This window comes from Xenopus laevis, chromosome 6S (genome assembly GCF_017654675.1).
Source record: "Xenopus laevis strain J_2021 chromosome 6S, Xenopus_laevis_v10.1, whole genome shotgun sequence".
Lineage (NCBI taxonomy): Eukaryota > Metazoa > Chordata > Amphibia > Anura > Pipidae > Xenopus > Xenopus laevis.
Genome location: NC_054382.1, coordinates 112,117 through 132,599, shown reverse-complemented (window position 1 = coordinate 132,599; position 20,483 = coordinate 112,117). Strand labels below are relative to the sequence as shown.

The following is a 20,483-nucleotide window of genomic DNA, read 5'->3' as shown; positions in this document are numbered from 1 at the left end:
TACACCTTTACTAGTACCTCCTTGCACTCACATTGACACACCCTCACTCCATTACACCTTTACTAGTACCTCCTTGCACTCACAGTAACACATCCTCACTCCATTACACCTGTGCTAGTACCTCCTTGCACTCACATTGACACATCTTCACCCCATTACACCTGTACAAGTACCTCCTTGCACTCACATTGACACACCCTCAGTCCATTACACCTGTACTAGTACCTCCTTGCACTCACATTGACACATCTTCACCCCATTACACCTGTACTAGTACCTCCTTGCACTCACACTGACAAACCTTCACTCCATTTACACCTGTACTAGTACCTCCATGCACTCACACTGACACACCCTAACTCCATTACACCTGTACTAGTACCTCCTTGCACTCACACTGACAAACCTTCACTCTATTACACCTGTACTAGTACCTCCTTGCACTCACACTGACACACCCTAACTCCATTACACCTTTACTAGTACCTCCTTGCACTCACATTGACACACCCTCACTCCATTACACCTTTACTAGTACCTCACTGCACTCACATTGACACGCCCTCACTCCATTACACATTATACTAGTACCTCCTTGAACTCACACTGACAAACCTTCACTCTAATACATCTGTACTAGTACCTCCTTGCACTCACACTGACACACCCTCACTCCATTACACCTTTACTAGTACCTCCTTGCACTCACATTGACACATCCTCACTCCATTACACCTGTACTAGTCCCTCCTTGTACTCACACTGACACACCCTCACTCCATTACACCTGTACTGGCACCTCCTTGCACTCACATTGACACACCCATACTCCATTACACCTGTACTAGTACCTCCTTGCACTCACACTGACACACCCTCACTCCATTACACCTGTACTGGCACCTCCTTGCACTCACATTGACACACCCATACTCCATTACACCTGTACTAGTACCTCCTTGCACTCACACTGACACACCCTCACTCCATTACACCTGTACTGGCACCTCCTTGCACTCACATTGACACACCCTTACTCCATTACACCTGTACTAGCACCTCCTTGCACACACACATGCCAGTATTGTATCTCTGTTACCTCCTTGCACACACAATGTTCTTTGTCCCACACTCTCTGTCTCTTACCCACAGGTGAAAAGACAGAGGGTCTCATTGGAGTGTCCGAGTTGATAATCAGCACATGTTTGCAGGGGGTTATATTTTGCCTGTTGGGGGCTCAGCCGCTGCTGATCGTAGGGTTTTCAGGGCCACTGTTGGTATTTGAAGAAGCTTTTTACACGGTAAGGGGAGGGCAGTGTTGTCTTGCTTGGGCTCTATACAAAATAGGACACTTTACTAAATAAATTTTGCCCCCAGTTCTGCTCAGCTAATGGCATGGAGTACCTGGTGGGGCGAGTGTGGATTGGCTTCTGGCTGGTGGCCATTGTGGTCAGTATGGTGGCTTGTGAGGGAAGCTTCCTGGTTCGTTTTGTTTCTCGATTCACCCAAGAAATTTTCTCAATTCTCATCTCCCTCATCTTCATCTATGAAACCTTCTATAAACTCTTCAAGGTAAAGGTTTCCTCTTGTGTATATTGAGTGTCAGTGTTGCTAAGGGGCAGTACCTGCTCTTACTAGCCCCGGGGTCTCTCTCAGTGGGTCTGTACCAGGGACCCCCTTTGCCTTATCTCAAGCTATGTCTCACTGTAGGTCTTCCAGGAGCACCCTCTCACCAACTGCCGCCTCCACAACTTGACTGACACCCTAAATGTAACAGAGAACCTTCTACAGAATGGAACAGAGTTGATTGGCCCCACTAGTTTGACTGGGCAACCAAACACCGCCCTCCTGTCTCTCGTGCTCATGGCCGGGACCTTCTTCATCGCATTTTTCCTGCGCAAACTCAAGAACAGCAATTTTTTCCCAGGCAGGGTGAGAGAACAATTATGTCTGGCCACATGCCAAACCCACATGCATATAGTGTACATATATGACTCACGTGCAACACACAGAAGTTCAAAGAAGTTGGGCAGGGTTATGGTTGGGGAGGGATAAGGTGTACAGTACGTTTCCTGGATACAGTATGAAGGCTGTGCTTGTTTTTGGATGGGGCAATGGAGCTCCTAGGGTGTAAACAATATGAACCCTATAACAGAAGCAGAGTACATAATGTAAACCTTATTTATTGGCTTTGTGAGGTTGCAAAGGCACCAGAGAGATGCACTTGGGGTGCTGTAGCCACACCCTGCAGTAGATGTTCCATGCTCTCCCCCTGTTCCTGGGCAATGATACAGCTTCACCCTCCATTCCACCCATTCCACATACTCTCCCCTTTCTCAGGTGCGCCGAGTTATTGGAGATTTTGGGGTTCCCATTGCCATTCTCATTATGGTACTCGTGGACCTCAGCATCACTGACACTTATACTCAGGTAAGTGTTACTCAACAGGGTTTCCTACACTTTAGGGCCACCTTTCAGCTGAAGCCAACTGACATTAACTCACCTACCAACCTGCCCTTGTTGCTGTTGCAGAAATTAAGTGTCCCCAGTGGCTTCAAGGTGACGTCACCAGAGAAACGAGGTTGGGTGATCAACCCTCTTGGCTCCCAGGAGCCATTCCCAGTCTGGATGATGTTTGCCAGTGTCCTACCTGCAGTGCTTGTTTTCATCCTCATCTTCATGGAGACCCAGATTACCACGTGAGTAAAACTAGTCATAGTACAAGTTGATCCAGAGACTGGTCTCATTGCATCTTGGCGTCAGGAAGGAATTTTTCCCCTCTGAGGCAAATTGGAGAGGCTTCAGATGGGTTTTTCGCCTTTCTCTGGATCAACTGGCAGTTAGGCAGGTTATATATAGACTTAAGGTTGAACTTGATGGATGTCTGTGTTTTTTCAACCTAACTTACTATGTATGTACTATCTATTGTGCTGGTACTGAAGTTACAAGTTCTACTGCTCCACATGCCCACCTACATAGAGACCTAGCTCATGTCAGTAAAACTAATTGTACTGGTATTGAGCATACTAGTGATACTGGTCTACATCCACCTCTACTAATACACCAATTGATGTCACAGGCTGATTATCAGTAAGAAGTAGTGGGTACTGGTGCCACTTTCTGGTAATGATACTAGTTCCCTGTTACAGGCTGATTATCAGTAAGAAGGAACGAATGCTGGTGAAGGGATCAGGTTTCCACTTGGATTTGCTACTGATTGTCACAATGGGTGGGATCAGTGCTCTCTTTGGGTTGCCATGGTTGGCCGCCACCACTGTTCGTTCAGTGACCCACGCCAATGCTCTGACTGTTATGAGTAAAGCCGTGGCCCCTGGGGACAAACCAAAGATCCAGGAGGTGAAAGAGCAGAGAGTCACAGGTCTGCTGGTGGCCATCCTTGTGGGTAAGAACTTTCTCTTCCTCCCTTCAGCTATTTCTTCTTCTCCATCCCATAACCTCTCTTCCTATCGCTCTCTGTCTAATATTCATCCCATAACCTTTATGCCCATCCTTCAGTCTCTCCCTTCCCTCTCTGTCTCTAATATTCATCCCATAACCTCTCTGCCCATCCCTCAGTCCCTCCCCTTCCCACTCTGTCTCTAATATTCATCCCATAACCACTCTGCCCATCCCTCAGTCTCTCCCCTTCCCTCTCTGTCTTTAATTCCCCCCCCCCCATCTCATAACCTCTCTGCCCACCCCTCAGTCTTTCTCCTTCCCTCTCTGTCTCTAATATTCATCCCAACCTTAATTCAGGCAATATTTGAAGTTAAAAAAGAGAAGGTCCCCTGCTCATTGGTGAGTTTAGATGCAGAAAAGGCCTTTGATAATGTCTCATGGGAATATTTATTTTGTTGTTGCATAGAGTATGGTCTAAATGGTCAATTTTTTTCTATGATAGAACAAATATACAAATCTCCAATGGCAAGAATAGTGGTAGCAGGAGAACAGTCAGAAACCTTCCCTCTATATAGAGGAACACGTCAGGATTGTCCGCTATCCCCCTTATTATTTAATATCTCAATGGATCCATTAATTAGATATTTAGAAAATTCTGACCTTTTCCAAGGTTTTACGATAAAAGAAAAAATTCGAAAAACATTAGCGTTTGCTGATGATCTTCTACTTCTGATCCAAAATCCCAAAAGGTCTATTAACAACATTTTTACATTCTTTGAAAATTACAAAACTGTCAGGATACACTGTCAATTATGAAAAAACTCAAATCTTGAATATTTGTGACTCAATCCCAAAAAACCTACTTAAAAGCCTTAAGATAAAAATACCCACAGGTAAATTAAAATATCTAGGTATCACATTATCATCTGATTTATCAAAATTATATTCCCTTAATTGTACCCCAGCTATTCAAGCTCTGATTTCTGGGTGTAAGAGATGGATTAACTGCCCATTGAATCTTACAGGCAGAATTGCCTTTATTAAAATGCTAATTTTTCCAAAGATGTCATTTCCTATTTTGAATCTACCGCTTTTACTAAAACATGCTGACATTAAGAAATTAGATCAAACTATTAACGAGTTTATTTGGCAGAACAGAAGGCCAAAAATCTCATTGACCAAAATAAGATACGCCAAAAATATGGGTTAACGTTCCAGATTTTAGAAAATTTTATTTGGCATCAATTGTGAGGTATATCATTGAATGGATCTCAGAAAAAGAGAAATTCACGGATTTAGACATAGAAATTTAATTGGATTCAAAGGAACACATAGTTTCATCCCTTCATAAAAAATGGTCGGAACAACATATTGATGTTTAAAAAAATCCCCTATACAGAGATACGTCCATGGTGTGGAAACTTCTCCTCAAAGAAAATAAATTGAATTATATCATCTCACCCTTTCTTTCTCCATTCTATCTGAAAGGCTTTCCTATTAAAGATAGAGAAATGATGTCGCATAAATGGGAAAAGAAAGGTATTGGCCAAATAAAAGACATAATAGACCAAGATAATGGCATTCCATTATCATGGGAGGTAGTCAAACGCTTATAGGTTTATGAAAAAAGATAGACTAACTTACTCCCAACTAAAAAATGGTATTAAACTTCTGGACCCGAGTACATTATCACAATTAATCAGTAATTCTCTATTTATTTCTCTATCTGACCTTATAAAAAAAAATAAAACATCAATGATATGATATGATAATACTTCTAAAAATACCTTTTCAAAAGGACAGTGCTTTGGAGAAAGCTAGTGTAAAATGGTCCTCATACATGGTATCTAAAGTTTCACCAAAGGAGCTATTATCAAGTCTCCAAAATTATAACCGAATAATTAACTCAGAGAATTGGCGAGACCAACAATTCAGAATTGTACATTTGGGTTATAGTTTAACTTATAAGAAACTGCCAAATTCCTTAGCTATATCTGTTTGCCCAAAATGTAATGAACAGAATATAGACGTCTTACATTACTTATGGTCCTGTCCAAATATTAGACAGTTATGGTATAAAATTGAACAGCTAGCTAGAAAAAAAACCAAAATAGACATGGTTATTACTCCATTGTTTGCTTTATTAGACCGGAAAAATGCTCTTCGAGTAGAGAATAAAGATTCAGAATTAAAAGAAGATATTTTAAATTTTTATTTTTTATTAATGGCTGCAACTCGTAAGTCAATATATTTACATTGGATAAAGGAAATTCCCCCATCATTAGAAACCATAATGAGTTATTTATATAACCTGTGCGTACAAGAGGCAATACATTGCAAAACGGGGAACCAGAAATTAAGGGAGCGTTTTAAAGGTATATTGTCCGTTTATCTTAGAACAATAGAGGCCAATAAGAAAAGGTTTATTTTAAATTGTATTGATTCTGTGGAGAATTCCTTTCTTTTGTAATATAAGCATATTAGCCAACAAATTCATACTGATAAATGGAGTAACTGTGAATTCATTATTAATTTAAATAGAATTCGAGCAGAGATATTTTAATTTTAGTCTTTAAACATTAATTTTAATTGTAAATTCTAATTCTATTCAAACTTTAAACTTTAATCTTATTTCAGGTTTGTTATACCTTGATTTTATTTGCATTTACTGTGTTGTAATTAAGATTGTTTTTATTTAGACAATGGTTTGTATAACATCTCACATATTATGACATCACCATGTTTACTTAACTACATAGCTGAATTGTTCTATTGTATTGGTACTGAAAAATAATTTACTGTAATGTAATCTGTTAATGATCAATAAAAAGAGATAAACAATAATATTCATCCCATAACCTCTCTGTCCATCTTCTGTGGCTCTGTTGAGTATCTAAATCTGCTCTTAGCACTGTTTCTCCTCATCAAATTAAATTTCCCTATTCTCCTGTTTGCTGTGATCCTGAAGGTTTGTCTATAGTGATTGGGGATGTCCTTCGGCAGATCCCATTGGCTGTTCTGTTTGGGATCTTTCTGTACATGGGAGTTACCTCTTTAAACGGGATCCAGTTCTATGAGAGATTACAACTGCTTCTTAAACCTCCCAAGCACCATCCAGATGTGATGTATATAAAGAAGGTAGGTGTTTGCCTGTTTGTCTCTGATCTCGGAGTGAGGGTCTCTGTATTTTCCCAAGGTCCCAGCAGTGTAGTAGCACCAAACTTCCAGCAATATCCAGAATGGATCATAACACTTACTCAAAGGTCTGTCCTTTTTTTGCCCCAGGTGCGGACGCTTCGGATGCATCTGTTCACCGCACTGCAACTTGTCTGTCTCACAATTTTGTGGATTGTAATGTCCACAGCTGCGTCTCTTGCCTTCCCCTTCATCCTCATCCTTACAGTTCCACTACGCCTCTTCATACTGAGAAAGATATTCACGGAGCGGGAAATGAAATGCGTGAGTCCTTCCAATGTTCTTCTTACTCCTTCTGTATCCTCTCTGTGTTCTCTATTTTCTCCTTCTGTAGTTTCTGTGTTCTATGCTTCCTACTTCTGTATCCCCTCATTGTTCTCTGCTTCCTCCTTATGTGTCCTCTGTGTTCTCTTCTTCCTCCTTCTATATCCTCTCTGTGTTATCTACTTTCTCCTTCTGTATTCTCTGTGTTCTCTGTTTCCTCCTTCTGTATCCTCTCTGTGTACTCTTCTACCTCCTTCTGTATCCTCTCTGTGTTCTCTACTTTCTCCTTCTGTGTACTCTGCTTCCAACTTCTGTATACTCTCATTGTTCCCTGCTTCCTCCTTCTGTATCCTCTCTGTTCTCTGCTTCCTACTTCTGTATCCCCTCTTTTTTCTCTGCTTCCTCCTTCTGTATTCTCTCTGTGTTCTCTAATTCCTCCTTATGTATCCTCTGTGTTCTTTTCTTCCTCCTTCTATATCCTTACTGTGTTCTCTTCTTCCTCCTTCTGTATCCTTTGTGTTCTCTGCTCCCTCCTTCTGTATACCCTCTGTGTTCTATACAGTACTTCCTCCCTCTGTATCCTCTCTGTGTTATCTTCTTCCTCCTTCTATATTATCTCTGTGTTCTCTACTTCCTCCCTCGGTATCCTCTCTGTGTACTCTGCTTCCTCTTTCTGTATCCCCTCATTGTTCTCTGCCTCCTCCTTCTGTATCCTCTATGTGCACTCCACTTCCTCCTTCTGTATCATCTGTGTTCTCTGCTTCATCTTCTTTCTGTAACTCCCTCATTGTTCTCTGCCTCCTCCTTCTGTATCCTCTGTGATCTCTTCTTACTCCTTATGTATCCTCTATGTTCTCTGCTTCCTCCTTTTGTATCCTTTCTGTGTTCCCTTCTTTCTCCTTCTGTATCCTCTCTGTTCTCTGTTTCCTCCTTCTATATCCTCTGTGTTCTCAGCTTCATTTTTTCTGTAACACCCTCATTGTTCTCTGCCTCCTCCTTCTGCATCCTATGTGTTCTCTACTTCATCATTATGTATAGTGTTCTCTACTTCCTCATTATGTATCCTCTGTGTTCTCTGCTTCCTCCTTCTGTATCCTCTCTGTGTTCTCTGATTCCTCCTTGTGTATCCTCTGTGTTCTCTTCTTCATCCTTCTATATCTTCTTATTGTTCTCTGCCTCCTCCTTCTGTATCCTCTTTGTGTTCTCTGCTTCCTTCTTCTGTATCACCTCTGTTTTCCATTACATTATTGTATATCTACTCTCAATTCTCTACTCTCTCTCTCTCTGTAGCCCATCTCTGTTCTCTTCCTTCTCCTTTTATATCCTTATTGTGTTGTGTATCTACTTTTTTTCTCCATCTCCTCCTCTTATGAACCTTTCTTCTATCTGTATCATCTTTCTGTTCTCTATTTACTCTTTCTGTGACCCCCCTCTAATTTCTATATCTGCATCCTCTCTCTCACTAAAGTCTAATTGATGCTGATTCCCTCATTATGCTAATTGCTACTCACCGCATATCCCCTCTCTGTTCTCCATTTCCTTTTCTATGTCTTAGCTCCCAGTCCATGTCTTGTTCCTACATGTAGCTCTGCTTTGCTCAGTGATGTTGTTGCCCCTCTCTTTGCAGCTTGATGCTGACGAGGTACAACCAATATTTGATGAGCAGGAGGGTGTGGATGAATACAATGAAATGCCAATGCCAGTATAAAGCCAATCATGAAACTCGGAATAGGACTACAAAGATCTTGGGGGGCAGGGCACCAACACTGCCCCAATGTTGATATTCCTCTCATCCTGGAGAAAGAACTTTCTGGGGGCAGAGCTTCAGAATGACATGGGGGTGGGATGGGGGTTGCTGTCCTGAACTTGTATTAAGGGCTCCTTTGATTGGGAGTCAGGTGACGTACATGCTTGTACAAACTGATCATCTCTTATATTTTGGGCTGGAGGCTTGGACTATGGTAACGCTGGGTCTTAAGAAGCACCTCAAGCGGGAAGTGTGTGGTGACATTACTGCCAGACTCCTCTGTTGCCTAAGTGCAAAAAAGGCAGTTTCTGTTTCTCTTCCCCAGAAAAGTTTATGAAGGGATTGTTACCCCACCATAAATGAAGATAGAGGTCTCTATTGGTCCTCAGAGAAAAGCATTGGCTCTTATCCCTCAATGGAAGAAGTTAGGGAGGGTAAGTCATTAGAGGTAGAGATCAGTTACTGCTCCTTTAACTGTGGCACAACAAGATATGTAACTACTCTTCAATAGTCAGTAATGATGCCCTCGGGCCTGAAGCAAACGTCTGTTTCCCCACAAACATGATGTTTATGCTCTATTGTACAAAGTAGATGCCTGTTACTCCCCAAACATGCTACTTATGCTCTATTGTACAAAGTAGAGGCCTGTCACTCCCCAAACATAATGTTTATGCTCTATTGTATATAGTTGTGGCCTGTTACTCCCCAAACATGACGTTTAGATGTTTATGCTCTATTGTACAAAGTAGAGGCCTGTCACTCCCCAAACATAATGTTTATGCTCTATTGTATATAGTTGTGACCTGTTACTCCCCAAACATGACGTTTAGATGTTTATGCTCTATTGTACAAAGTAGAGGCCTGTTACTCCCCAAACATAATGTTTATGCTCTATTGTACAAAGTAGAGGCCTGTTAATCCCCAAACATAATGGTTATGCTCTATTGTACAAAGTAGAGGCATGTTACTCCCCAAACATAATGTTTATGCTCTATTGTACAAAGTAGAGGCCTGTTAATCCCCAAACATAATGGTTATGCTCTATTGTACAAAGTAGAGGCCTGTTACTCCCCAAACATAATGTTTATGCTCTATTGTACAAAGTAGAGGCCTGTCACTCCCCAAACATCATGTTTATGCTCTGTTGTACAAAGTAGAGACACGTTACTTCCCAAACACGATGTTTAGATGTTTATGCTCTATTGTACATAGTAGAGGCCTATGTGTATGCTCCATTGTACAAAGTAGAACCCCCTAAAGCAATATCAGAGGTTCATTATGGTTCCCCAGTAGTAAGCACTGTGTATTCATGCTCCTAAAGACTTTCTATGGAGGTACAGTCAGTGCCGCTCAACAGAATGATTGTTACTCATTACTCATAGACAATGTCAGCTCCGCTTTCTTTAGAGCATTTATTTATGACTTGAGTACTTAGTATTCATGTAAATTGCAGTATTTTATTTACCAAAGAATGAATATGTATACAGATATTAACATGCTGACACCAGACACTTGTGTTTTCTCTTACGCGCCATTTTATATATATATATATATATATATATATATATATATATATATATATATATATATATATATGTGTCCAAAAGGATCGGCACTCACAGGGCTTATAAAATAAAAATAATTTTTATTTTCAGAACATTTAAACTGACATTTCAGCCCAACACTTGGCCTTTCTCCTTTAACCTTTTACCATCTGACTCCGGCTTTACGTGGGTCCCAGGCTTGTGCCAGCCTCCTTTGAAGTTTCTTGGCCTTTCCTGTGTAGGACCGAAACGTCGGATCACTAAACCTACTTTTTAATTTCAATTGATTGGTATGGTGTAAATGGTGTAAATCCTGTGAGAATTTTGCTTTTGATTTTTTTTCAAGGTGTGCTATATATATATATATATATATATATATATATATATATATATATATATATATATATATATATATACCAACCACAGGGAGGAACAACATCAGGCCTTTTGTTACGTCAGGGCTGTGATGTCTCTTAAGGTGGCCATACACGGGCAGCTTAAAGATGTTGATATCGGTCCTTTAGACCAATTGGGCATCTTATCTGCCCATGTGTGGGGGCTCCCGACGTGTTCTTCCGATATTAGGCCAAAAATCGTCCAGATATCAATCAGTCAAGATTGATTTTTTTTCTATGATCCAGGACCACATTGTCTAGTTGATGCAGTCCTACGACCCGCCAGTGCCCATTCGTAGCAAACCAATCACAGTCCTGTCTGCCTTCTCCCTCTAGTCTCCTCCTATTCACTATTAAACATGCACACACACTAACCAATCACAGTCCTGTCTGTCTTCTCCCTCTAGTCTCCTCCTATTCACTATTAAACATGCATACACACTAACCAATCACAGTCCTGTCTGCCTTCTCCCTCTAGTCTCCTCCTATTCACTATTAAACATGCACACACACTAACCAATCACAGTCCTGTCTGTCTTCTCCCTCTACTCTCCTCCTATTCACTATTAATCATGCACACACACTAACCAATCACAGTCCTGTCTGCCTTCTCCCTCTAGTCTCCTCCTATTCATTATTAAACATGCACACACACTAACCAATCACAGTCCTGTCTGCCTTCTCCCTCTAGTCTCCTCCTATTCACTATTAAACATACACACACACTAACCAATCACAGTCCTGTCTGCCTTCTCCCTCTAGTCTCCTCCCATTCACTATTAAACATGCACACACACTAACCAATCACAGTCCTGTCTGCCTTCTCCCTCTAGTCTCCTCCTATTCACTATTAATCATGCACACACACTAACCAATCACAGTCCTGTCTGCCTTCTCCCTCTAGTCTCCTCCTATTCATTATTAAACATGCACACACACTAACCAATCACAGTCCTGTCTGCCTTCTCCCTCTAGTCTCCTCCCATTCACTATTAAACATGCACACACACTAACCAATCACAGTCCTGTCTGCCTTCTCCCTCTAGTCTCCTCCTATTCACTATTAAACATACACACACACTAACCAATCACAGTCCTGTCTGCCTTCTCCTTCTAGTCTCCTCCTATTCATTATTAAACATGCACACACACTAACCAATCACAGTCCTGTCTGCCTTCTCCCTCTAGTCTCCTCCCATTCACTATTAAACATGCACACACACTAACCAATCACAGTCCTGTCTGCCTTCTCCCTCTAGTCTCCTCCTATTCACTATTAAACATACACACACACTAACCAATCACAGTCCTGTCTGGCTACTCAGTAAAAAACTAAAGCCCTGCTCTGGTACTTTGAGCTTTAGAGCTGGACTTTAGCTGAATTCCCTCCATCCCTAGTTGTGTGACTTTCCACCTTGTAATGATCCCAAATGCTGAATTGTGTTTGTTCCCCTTATCTAGGGGTGAGTTGCAGAATGAATATATAATACAGGGAGAGGAGACCCACGATTCTTGGAGGGGAGAGAAACCTTATGCACTACTTGTATGTGTGTGACGTGTGTCATGTAATGGGATTATTATATATTTTATTGAAACCTGTGTGTGTAAATGATAAATTGATGGGAAGATAAGTCTGATTGGCAGCGACACTGCAGTTTCCTATCAAGCAGTGTCTTTGGGGCAGGACATCAGGATTTACACTGAATTCTCACTCACAAAGATTGGAAACTGAACTCTGAGCTGTATTGTTGAATAGCATTATATATTCTAATTTCTACAGTTTGGAATTATCATCTATATACAATAAAAAAGCAAACAAAATCACCTGTAGTAAAGTGAATGGGGTTTCATACACAGTCTGTTTATTATAGGGAGACACAAACTGTGCCCAACAGTTCAGTCACTTTGCTTATACAAAACAGTCCATCTGGGAAGGAATTTCCACATTACAAAGGTTTCTCTATATTTAATATACTGATTTGCATATTCACTTTATACTCTCCCCATGTTCAATGTACAGTGTATTAATGTGCATAGTAAACTAATGATCACACTCTGATTGGACATTGTTCTGTGTGGAGGGATTGTGGGAGGAGTTTAATCACTAAGCACTGCTGTAATAAATGTATATATATATACCTGTATCCAGGATACACCTGTGTCTCTATGCCCAGGGGATTGTTCACGCAGAATCATTTATGGAATTCCTTCCAGTATTGATTTTTATTTAGGTTTGCCCTGTCATAGCAGAGATGTATAGTTTAACTTCTAATCTACCCACCTATATAGATCTCCGTATATACAGGCCTTATTCACCTGACCCCATTCCCAACGTTCCTAATATCAGATTTTACATGGAAGCCCACTAGAAATGGGTTACAATAGACGCTGTACCCCAATACACATGTGCTGATCATAAATTAGGGATAGAACCAAAACAATATTCCTGCCTAGTGTCCACCATGATTTCCTTATTGAAGTTATGGAATTTATTCATATAATTACTTGCCATTGGAGCACTGTTATGTTCAGCAGGTCAGGGGAGCGGCAATGGAGGTGGGCTTTGCTCCTAATTATGGAAATGTTCATGGGTTATTGGGAAGACCCTTTATCTGGAGCCCTGGCATCCTTCATTCATGATCTATTATTATTTGGTATGTTCCAGAACTGTTCTACTTTCCTTCCTGCAGGAGGGAGATGGCTAGTAGCCGGCTGGCTCTTTCCTTGACCCGCAGGAGGGAGATGGCTAGTAGCCGGCTGGGTCTCTCACTGACCTGCAGGAGGAAGATGGCTAGTAGCCGGCTGGCTCTCTCCTTGACCCACAGGAGGAAGATGGCTAGTAGCCGGCTGGCTCTCGCCTTGACCCGCAGGAGGGAGATGGCTAGTAGCCGGCTGGCTCTCTCCTTGACCCGCAGGATGGAGATGGCTAGTAGCCAGATGGGTCTCTGCTCGGTTCAATGGTTATCAGATGCCGTTGTTTCCTGTTTAGATCTCACCATAAGTCAGAGTAATGGGGTGATGCCTTTAAAGGGGAAGTTCACCCTAACTAGTTACCCAGTTGTTGAGTAATGTGACATATTAATGAAGGGTGAGGCATGCTGGCACCTGTAATCCAGCAAATTCAGGGTTGTACTCTTAAAGCAATATTTCACAATAAAACCTTTTTGTTGCTCAGGTCAAGTTTGAGCAGAATGAAGAGAAGATTTCTGCAGTATCTCAATACAAGCGCAGTGTTTGAGTCAATAGATTTGCATCTTGGCACATCAGTACAAACATGAAAGAGCCGTGCAGGATCAGCAGGTTTCTTTTACACAGTGCCGTTTCTTTTGTGCTCCTGCAATGTCGCCCCAAGAGCTTACTATTCCTGCACCACAGGGGGCCGCGTCACTAGTGAAATTCAGGGACGCTGCTGCCATGAGGTAAGTAGAGAGGTTACTAGGGGCAGCAAGAAGCTGGTAACTGAAAGAGCTGAAAGTACAATTTTTAAATCTGAGTTTTGGCTCTTCTAGAGCGTAATGTAGTGATGTGGCCCCTCCTCAACCCTCTCCAACCCATGGAAAGGTAATTGTGGGGTGTGAGGGGGCGGCATCCCAATGGCCACCTCAGGTCTGTGTGGGGCCAGTTTTTCATCCCAGTGGCGCAGCACCCCTATTCCATTGTTAGTGGTCTAATCCATTTGTTGTATATGTGAGGGGTACCTCGACCTGGGACACATCCCCCCTGAGTCTTAGGCCTATACTGATATACTATATTAATCCTCATCCAATGGGCCTTCACTGTAGCTGCTGCAGCTCTACGGCCCAGTGAGGGACTCGAACCCCAATTGTCTCAAAAGAAGCAGAAGGTTCATTAGTCCGGCCCCTTCTCTGGGCAGAGTCACCCCTGCTTAGTTCCCAATGGATACAAATGAATGGATGGCAAATGCACCGGATTACATGGACACCCCCCCCAAGTGCTTGCATTTCAGGCAAAAACTCCCCAATTCCCTGGGTGTGCGGCAATGGCGTAACTAGAAATGATTGGGCCCCACAGCAAATTAATATTAGGGTCTCCAACATATCCAGAGGTTTTACCAGGGGTGCTTCACCAATGAGGCGAGTTGAGGCTGTCGCCTCAGGTAACAGCGCCCCACTAGGTACCAGGGGCGGCAAAAATGCTGCTCCTGGTACTTTAAGAGCGAATTTCCGGGGGAGGGGGGGCCAGGATCGCCCCTGGGTTTTACCATTATATGTTGAATTTGTTGATTAATGAAGGCTTTATGGGGCCCCTCTGTAATAACGCCCCTGCTTTTGCACAGATTCGGCTGCAGAGTGATGTCACTTCCGGCCCAAAGTGATGTCACTCCCGGTTTTGCGTATCCCCAGGTCGGAAGGTTAGTTGGCCTATTGCAGATCAGTGGGGGAAATTGAGGTACGGGGTACGGGTAGAAGAAAATAGACCTGTGCAGGACTGTACAACAGCAGGGGTTACAGACAAGTGGCACCAACGTAAAAAGTGTCCCCAGAAACTCGGCCTGGACTCTCAGTTCTATTTGCTGCCCCTCCGAGGTTAATGAAGGGTTAATAACTGTATTACTGTTATTCTTTCTATTTGCTGTTCATTGTTCTGATTTCCATGTTCTGTATCACTCTCATTAGAAATAGAGCAAGTGTGGCCTCTTCCCTCTGCGCCCCACTCTTACATTGACCCCCACCTTGCCAGGCTGCCCAGCAAGTAATGGACAATTTGGTACAAGTCTACACTACCCTGGGTAGCCCTGCACTTGACTCCAATCCCCTATTAGTTGCCAACTGGCTAGAAGCAGTCACAGACATGTGGGCTGGTTATTGTGTTGTATAGACTGGATGGGTTAGTGGAATGGTCTATATTGGTCATACCACAAGCTCCCTAAAAACAAGGTTAGGTCTGCCTAACCCTAGTTCCGGCCCTGCTTGTCGTGCACCCCTGAAAAGCAAGCTGCTATAATTTAAGTGCTGGATGATTGCTTGTATATATCCTATGGGTCTCAAGGAACAATTGGAAGTTCCCATAGAAATATATATACTGTATAGCTATAGAGGGCACTGCAGGCAAATAATACACGCAGAATAGGAAGACCATTGATGCTTTCTGTAATGAGGGTAAGTTGTGGCCATGAGTATTACAATATGGACTAAATGACAGCACAGAGACTCAGTCGAGACAAAATAGAGACATATTGGATAGTGACATTTTATTGAAGCCTGAATGCACAATATGAGCTGAGTACAAGCCACACTCATGAGCTGCTTTCCACTCCCATCAGTGTCCTCCTCGGTGGGGCTTCAGACGTTCCTGGATTGGGATGGTTGCTGGGCGTCTAAGGCTTGTACTTGCACACGTACTGCTTGACTTCCTTGCAGTTACTGTCATTCCACTTCACAAAGCCTGTACGGGGCAGAGGAGCCAGAGGTCACACGTTGCATCGAAGCCCTGCCCTTTCATTGGCTCAATGTCCAAATTTGTCCTACATCTCATGTAGGGTGTGACATGTGGGGGTATTTTGGATGGAGTAGGCATATAACACAGAGAGATACGGGCTCATGGTGGGTTTGAGATGTAGGGGTATTTTGGATGGAGTAGGCATATAACACAGAGAGATACGGGCTCATGGTGGGTTTGAGATGTGGGGGTATTTTGGATGGAGTAGACATATAACACAGAGAGATACGGGCTCATGGTGGGTTTGAGATGTGGGGTATTTTGGATGGAGTAGACATATAACACAGAGAGATACGGGCTCATGGTGGGTGTGAGATGTGGGGGTACTTTGGATGGAGTAGACATATAACACAGAGAGATACGGGCTCATGGTGGGTGTGAGATCTGGGGGTATTTTGGATGGAGTAGACATATAACACAGAGAGATACGGGCTCATGGTGGGTGTGAGATGTGGGGGTATTTTGGATGGAGTAGACATATAACACAGAGAGATACGGGCTCATGGTGGGTGTGAGATGTGGGGGTATTTTGGATGGAGTAGACATATAACACAGAGATATGGACTTATGTAGGGTGTGAGATGTGGGGGTACTTTGGATGGAGTAGACATATAACACAGAGATATGGACTCATGTAGGGTGTGAGATGTGGGGGGTACTTTGGATGGAGCAGACATATAACACAGAGATATGGACTTATGTAGGGTGTGATATGTGGGGGTATTTTGGATGGAGTAGACATATAACACAGAGAGATATGGGCTCATGTAGGGTGTGAGATGTGGGGGTACTTTGGATGGAGTAGACATATAACACAGAGATATGGACTTATGTAGGGTGTGAGATGTGGGGGTACTTTGGATGGAGTAGACATATAACACAGAGATATGGACTTATGTAGGGTGTGAGATGTGGGGGTACCTTGGATGGACTAGACATATAACACAGAGATATGGACTCATGTAGGGTGTGAGATGTGGGGGTACCTTGGATGGACTAGACATATAGTGTAACACAGAGATATGGGCTCATGTAGGGTGTGAGATGTGGGGGTATTTTGGATGGAGCAGACATATAACACAGAGATATGGACTCATGTAGGGTAATTACATTTATGGGCTGAGAAACATGGCACTTACCCTCCTTGCAGGACAGTTCCCCACAGTACTCAGCTGAATTGTAGTTGTCCGGCTGCCCAGCGAGCCACGAGCGGTAATTGTACATGGAGCCATCATTCCACTTCCAGCGACGATTCTGAAAAGGAGAGGAAATTGTGTATCCAGGGGTTCATGTTGCTCCCACCAATTCCCTGCTTTTGCTTTGATCTCAACTTATTTTAGGGATTCTGGGGACTCACCTGCTCAGGGTCATGGAGACCAATCCACACTGGTTTGTTCTTCTGGTAGGCAGAGATATGGGAAGCAATGACGTCTGCCTCTGCAGAGTCCAATATTGAGGCCAAGTGAGCCCCATGTCCGTATGCCTGGCAGTCGTACTGGTGAAGACACAAGCATTTCATGCACCAATTGGTTCTTTGCACATTCACTGAGATGTGTGTGACTCACAAATTCCTCCAGAAATGGTTTGGGCCAATTACGGACCGTCGCATGGTCAATCTTTGTCAGATGGCCTTACTGAGGCATCATACCTCAATGTGAATTCATAGGGTTTGTGCTGAACACTTCTGATCTCTAAGCCTGACAAAGGCTGCAGCTCAGAGAAGGGAGAGGAAATATGGGGAGGAAAGGGTCTGGACAAGGGGGATGATGGGGTACACTGGAAGGGCATGGTGGATTTATTGCTGGAAGGAGGAGGGTTGTAGGGGCACAGTGGGAGAATAAGGGGTAGTGCAGTTGGTTTATGCAAAATCATGGGCGCATCATGGTTCATCCCTGGCAGCAAAGTTTTGGGGTACAGTGGGGCTTAGGAAACAATCATGGTTTATACCTAGCAGGAAACATATTGGGGTACAGTGAGGATCCCTAATTTATTTTACATTGTCATGAACATTGACAAGTTTGGGGTACATCTCTTACCTCAGCCTCAGCCCAGCTCAGGGGGTAGCGGAAATACCCATAACAATTTGCCTTGTAAAAAAACCATCCATTGGGGCAAGAAGAGCGGACCTGTGCAGCTACAGAGAGAAAAAGCTCAGTGAGTAACCTCTGCAGGGGCCCAAGATTCTCTGCAGAGCAGCTCGTCCCTAGTGCACCCCAATAATCAGGGAAATAGGAGCCACATAGAGATCAGCTAGAGAGAACCATACTTTGTGCAAATGGGGGAACCAGACTCATAATGGAACAGAAAAATCACTGAGAGACTGGGGGAAAGAATTTACCTATAGGGGAGGGGTTTAACCACTCAGCCCCACTGTGTAACTGTGCACCCCACTAACTATTCCTGTGCTTACACAAACCTCATTAACCAGCATCCTCAACTTCCAAGGGTCCTAGGGTCCCCCCACACTTTATATCAGTCAGGAATGTTCCTCACATGGGCTGAGTATGAGTGTGAGTGAGCACTTACCTTCCAGCACATTACTAACGGCCAGAGCACCGAGAAGCAGCAGCAGTGGAAACCAAGAAGCCATTCTCTCCTGATGGGGGGACACCAGACAATGGTACAGTCAGACAGACCTCTATAGCACAGAGAGAGTGGGGAACAGAGAGAGACAGCCCTGGATGGCAATGAGAGAGTGGGGAACAGGGATAGACAGCCCTGGATGGGAATAAGAGAGTTGAGAACAGAGAGAGACAGCCATGGATGAGAGAGAGAGTGGGTAACAGGGAGAGAGACAGTCATGGATGGGAATGAGTGAGTGAAGAAGAGGGAGAGACAGCCCTGAATTAGAAAGAGAGAGTGGGGAACAGGGAGAGACAGCCATGGATGGGAAAAGGAGAGTGAGGAACAGAGATAGACAGCCATGGATGAGAAAGAAAGAGTGGGGAACAGGGAGGGAGACAGTCATGGATGGAAATGAGAGAGTGGGAAAAGAGAGAGACATCCCTGGATGGGAAAGAGAAAGTGGGGAACAGGGAGAAACAGCCCTGGATGGGAAAGAGAGAGTGGGGAATAGAGAAAGACAGCCCTGGATGGGGAAGAGAGAGAGTGAGGAACAGGGAGAGAAAGCTATGGATGGGAAAGAGAGTAAGGAACAGGGAGAGAGACAGCCCTGGATGGGGAAGAGAGAGTGGGGAACAGAGAGAGACAGCCCTGGATGGGGGAGAGAGAGTGAGAAACAGGGAGAGAGACAGCCCTGCATGAGATAAAGAGAGTGGGGAGAGGAGGTGACAGCCCTCTATGGGATACAGAGAACTGGCAAGAGGAATAGAAAGAGCGTAGGAAGGAAGTCAAGACAGACCTGTTCCTCAGGGAGTGTGTAGAGCTGTGAGTTCTGTGCCTGAGTGCAGGGGTCTCAATACATATAAAGCCCTGTAGGGTGGAGGCAGCAATATGGGCCCAGGGTGGTTCTGTTTGTACAGATAATAAGGGAGTTCACTTTATGGGCATAATAAAAGCCATAACTGATAAAAGAGCTAAACAGATGGGCACTATCTCACCCCACCCCCTCTTTATATCCCTCTGTCACCTCTCCCTCACCCTTTTTTCTCTCTCCAGCCAAAAATTCCCTCATTACCAACCCAGTCTTTCTCTCTTCATCCTCCCTATCCCCACTTACCTCTCCTTTGTCTCTATCCCCAATTACTTCTCTCCATCCTCCCTATTCCCACTTACCTTCCCAGTCTCTCTCTCCATCCTCCCTATCCTCACTTACTTCTCTCCATCCTCCCTATCCCCACTTACCTCTCCTTTGTCTCTATCCCCAATTACTTCTCTCCATCCTCCCTATTCCCACTTACCTTCCCAGTCTCTCTCTCCATCCTCCCTATCCTCACTTACTTCTCTCCATCCTCCCTATCCCCACTTACCTCTCCTTTGTCTCTATCCTCACTTACTTCTCTCCATCCTCCCTATCCCCACTTACTTCTCTCCATCCTCCCTATTCCCACTTACCTTCCCAGTCTCTCTCCATCCTCCTTATCCCCACTTACTTCTCTCCATCCTCCCTATTCCCACTTACCTTCCCAAGTCTCTCTCTCCATCCTCCCTATCCCCACTTACTTCTCTCCTTTGTCTCTATCCCCACTTACTTCTCTCCATCCTCCCTATCCCCACTTACTTCTCTCCATCCTCCCTATTCCCACTTACCTTCCCAGTCTCTCTCCATCCTCCCTATCCCCACTTACTTCTCTCCATCCTCCCTATTCCCACTTACCTTCCCAGTCTCTCTCCATCCTCCCTTTCCCCACTTACCTCTCCTTCATCCCTATCCCCACTTACAGTGTCAGACTGGCCCCCCAGGATACCAGGAAAACTCCTGATGGGCCCAGGGGTGAGTGGGCCCTCATGCTGCTAAACATTTGGCATTTTCATGGCATTTTCTTTTTTCCTTAATAAAGAGGCTAAATAGATGGAATA

General features: G+C 43.7%; 2 protein-coding genes across 2 annotated transcripts in view; one reads left to right on the top strand and one right to left on the bottom strand.

Annotated features, from left to right (window-relative positions):
• Nucleotides 1–10,107, top strand: part of slc4a2.S (solute carrier family 4 (anion exchanger), member 2 S homeolog) — a 37,497-nt gene extending 27,390 nt beyond the window's left edge. The window contains exons 15-23 of the mRNA XM_041567265.1: nucleotides 1,153–1,301; nucleotides 1,378–1,572; nucleotides 1,711–1,932; nucleotides 2,341–2,430; nucleotides 2,533–2,699; nucleotides 3,150–3,403; nucleotides 6,368–6,537; nucleotides 6,685–6,858; nucleotides 8,486–10,107. Of these exons, the coding sequence (XP_041423199.1) occupies nucleotides 1,153–1,301; nucleotides 1,378–1,572; nucleotides 1,711–1,932; nucleotides 2,341–2,430; nucleotides 2,533–2,699; nucleotides 3,150–3,403; nucleotides 6,368–6,537; nucleotides 6,685–6,858; nucleotides 8,486–8,566 (1,502 nt within the window). The 3' untranslated portion in view covers nucleotides 8,567–10,107. The remainder of the gene's footprint in view (nucleotides 1–1,152; nucleotides 1,302–1,377; nucleotides 1,573–1,710; nucleotides 1,933–2,340; nucleotides 2,431–2,532; nucleotides 2,700–3,149; nucleotides 3,404–6,367; nucleotides 6,538–6,684; nucleotides 6,859–8,485) is intronic.
• A 5,634-nt stretch (nucleotides 10,108–15,741) lies between these two features.
• Nucleotides 15,742–19,402, bottom strand: MGC64513.S (hypothetical protein MGC64513 S homeolog). Its single transcript, NM_001086276.2, is given in 6 exon segments — nucleotides 15,742–15,950; nucleotides 17,144–17,258; nucleotides 17,362–17,499; nucleotides 18,041–18,138; nucleotides 18,531–18,600; nucleotides 19,366–19,402. Coding segments are annotated over 5 exon segments (483 nt in total). The 5' UTR covers nucleotides 18,595–18,600; nucleotides 19,366–19,402; the 3' UTR covers nucleotides 15,742–15,882.
• Between the last annotated feature and the right edge of the window lie 1,081 nt (nucleotides 19,403–20,483).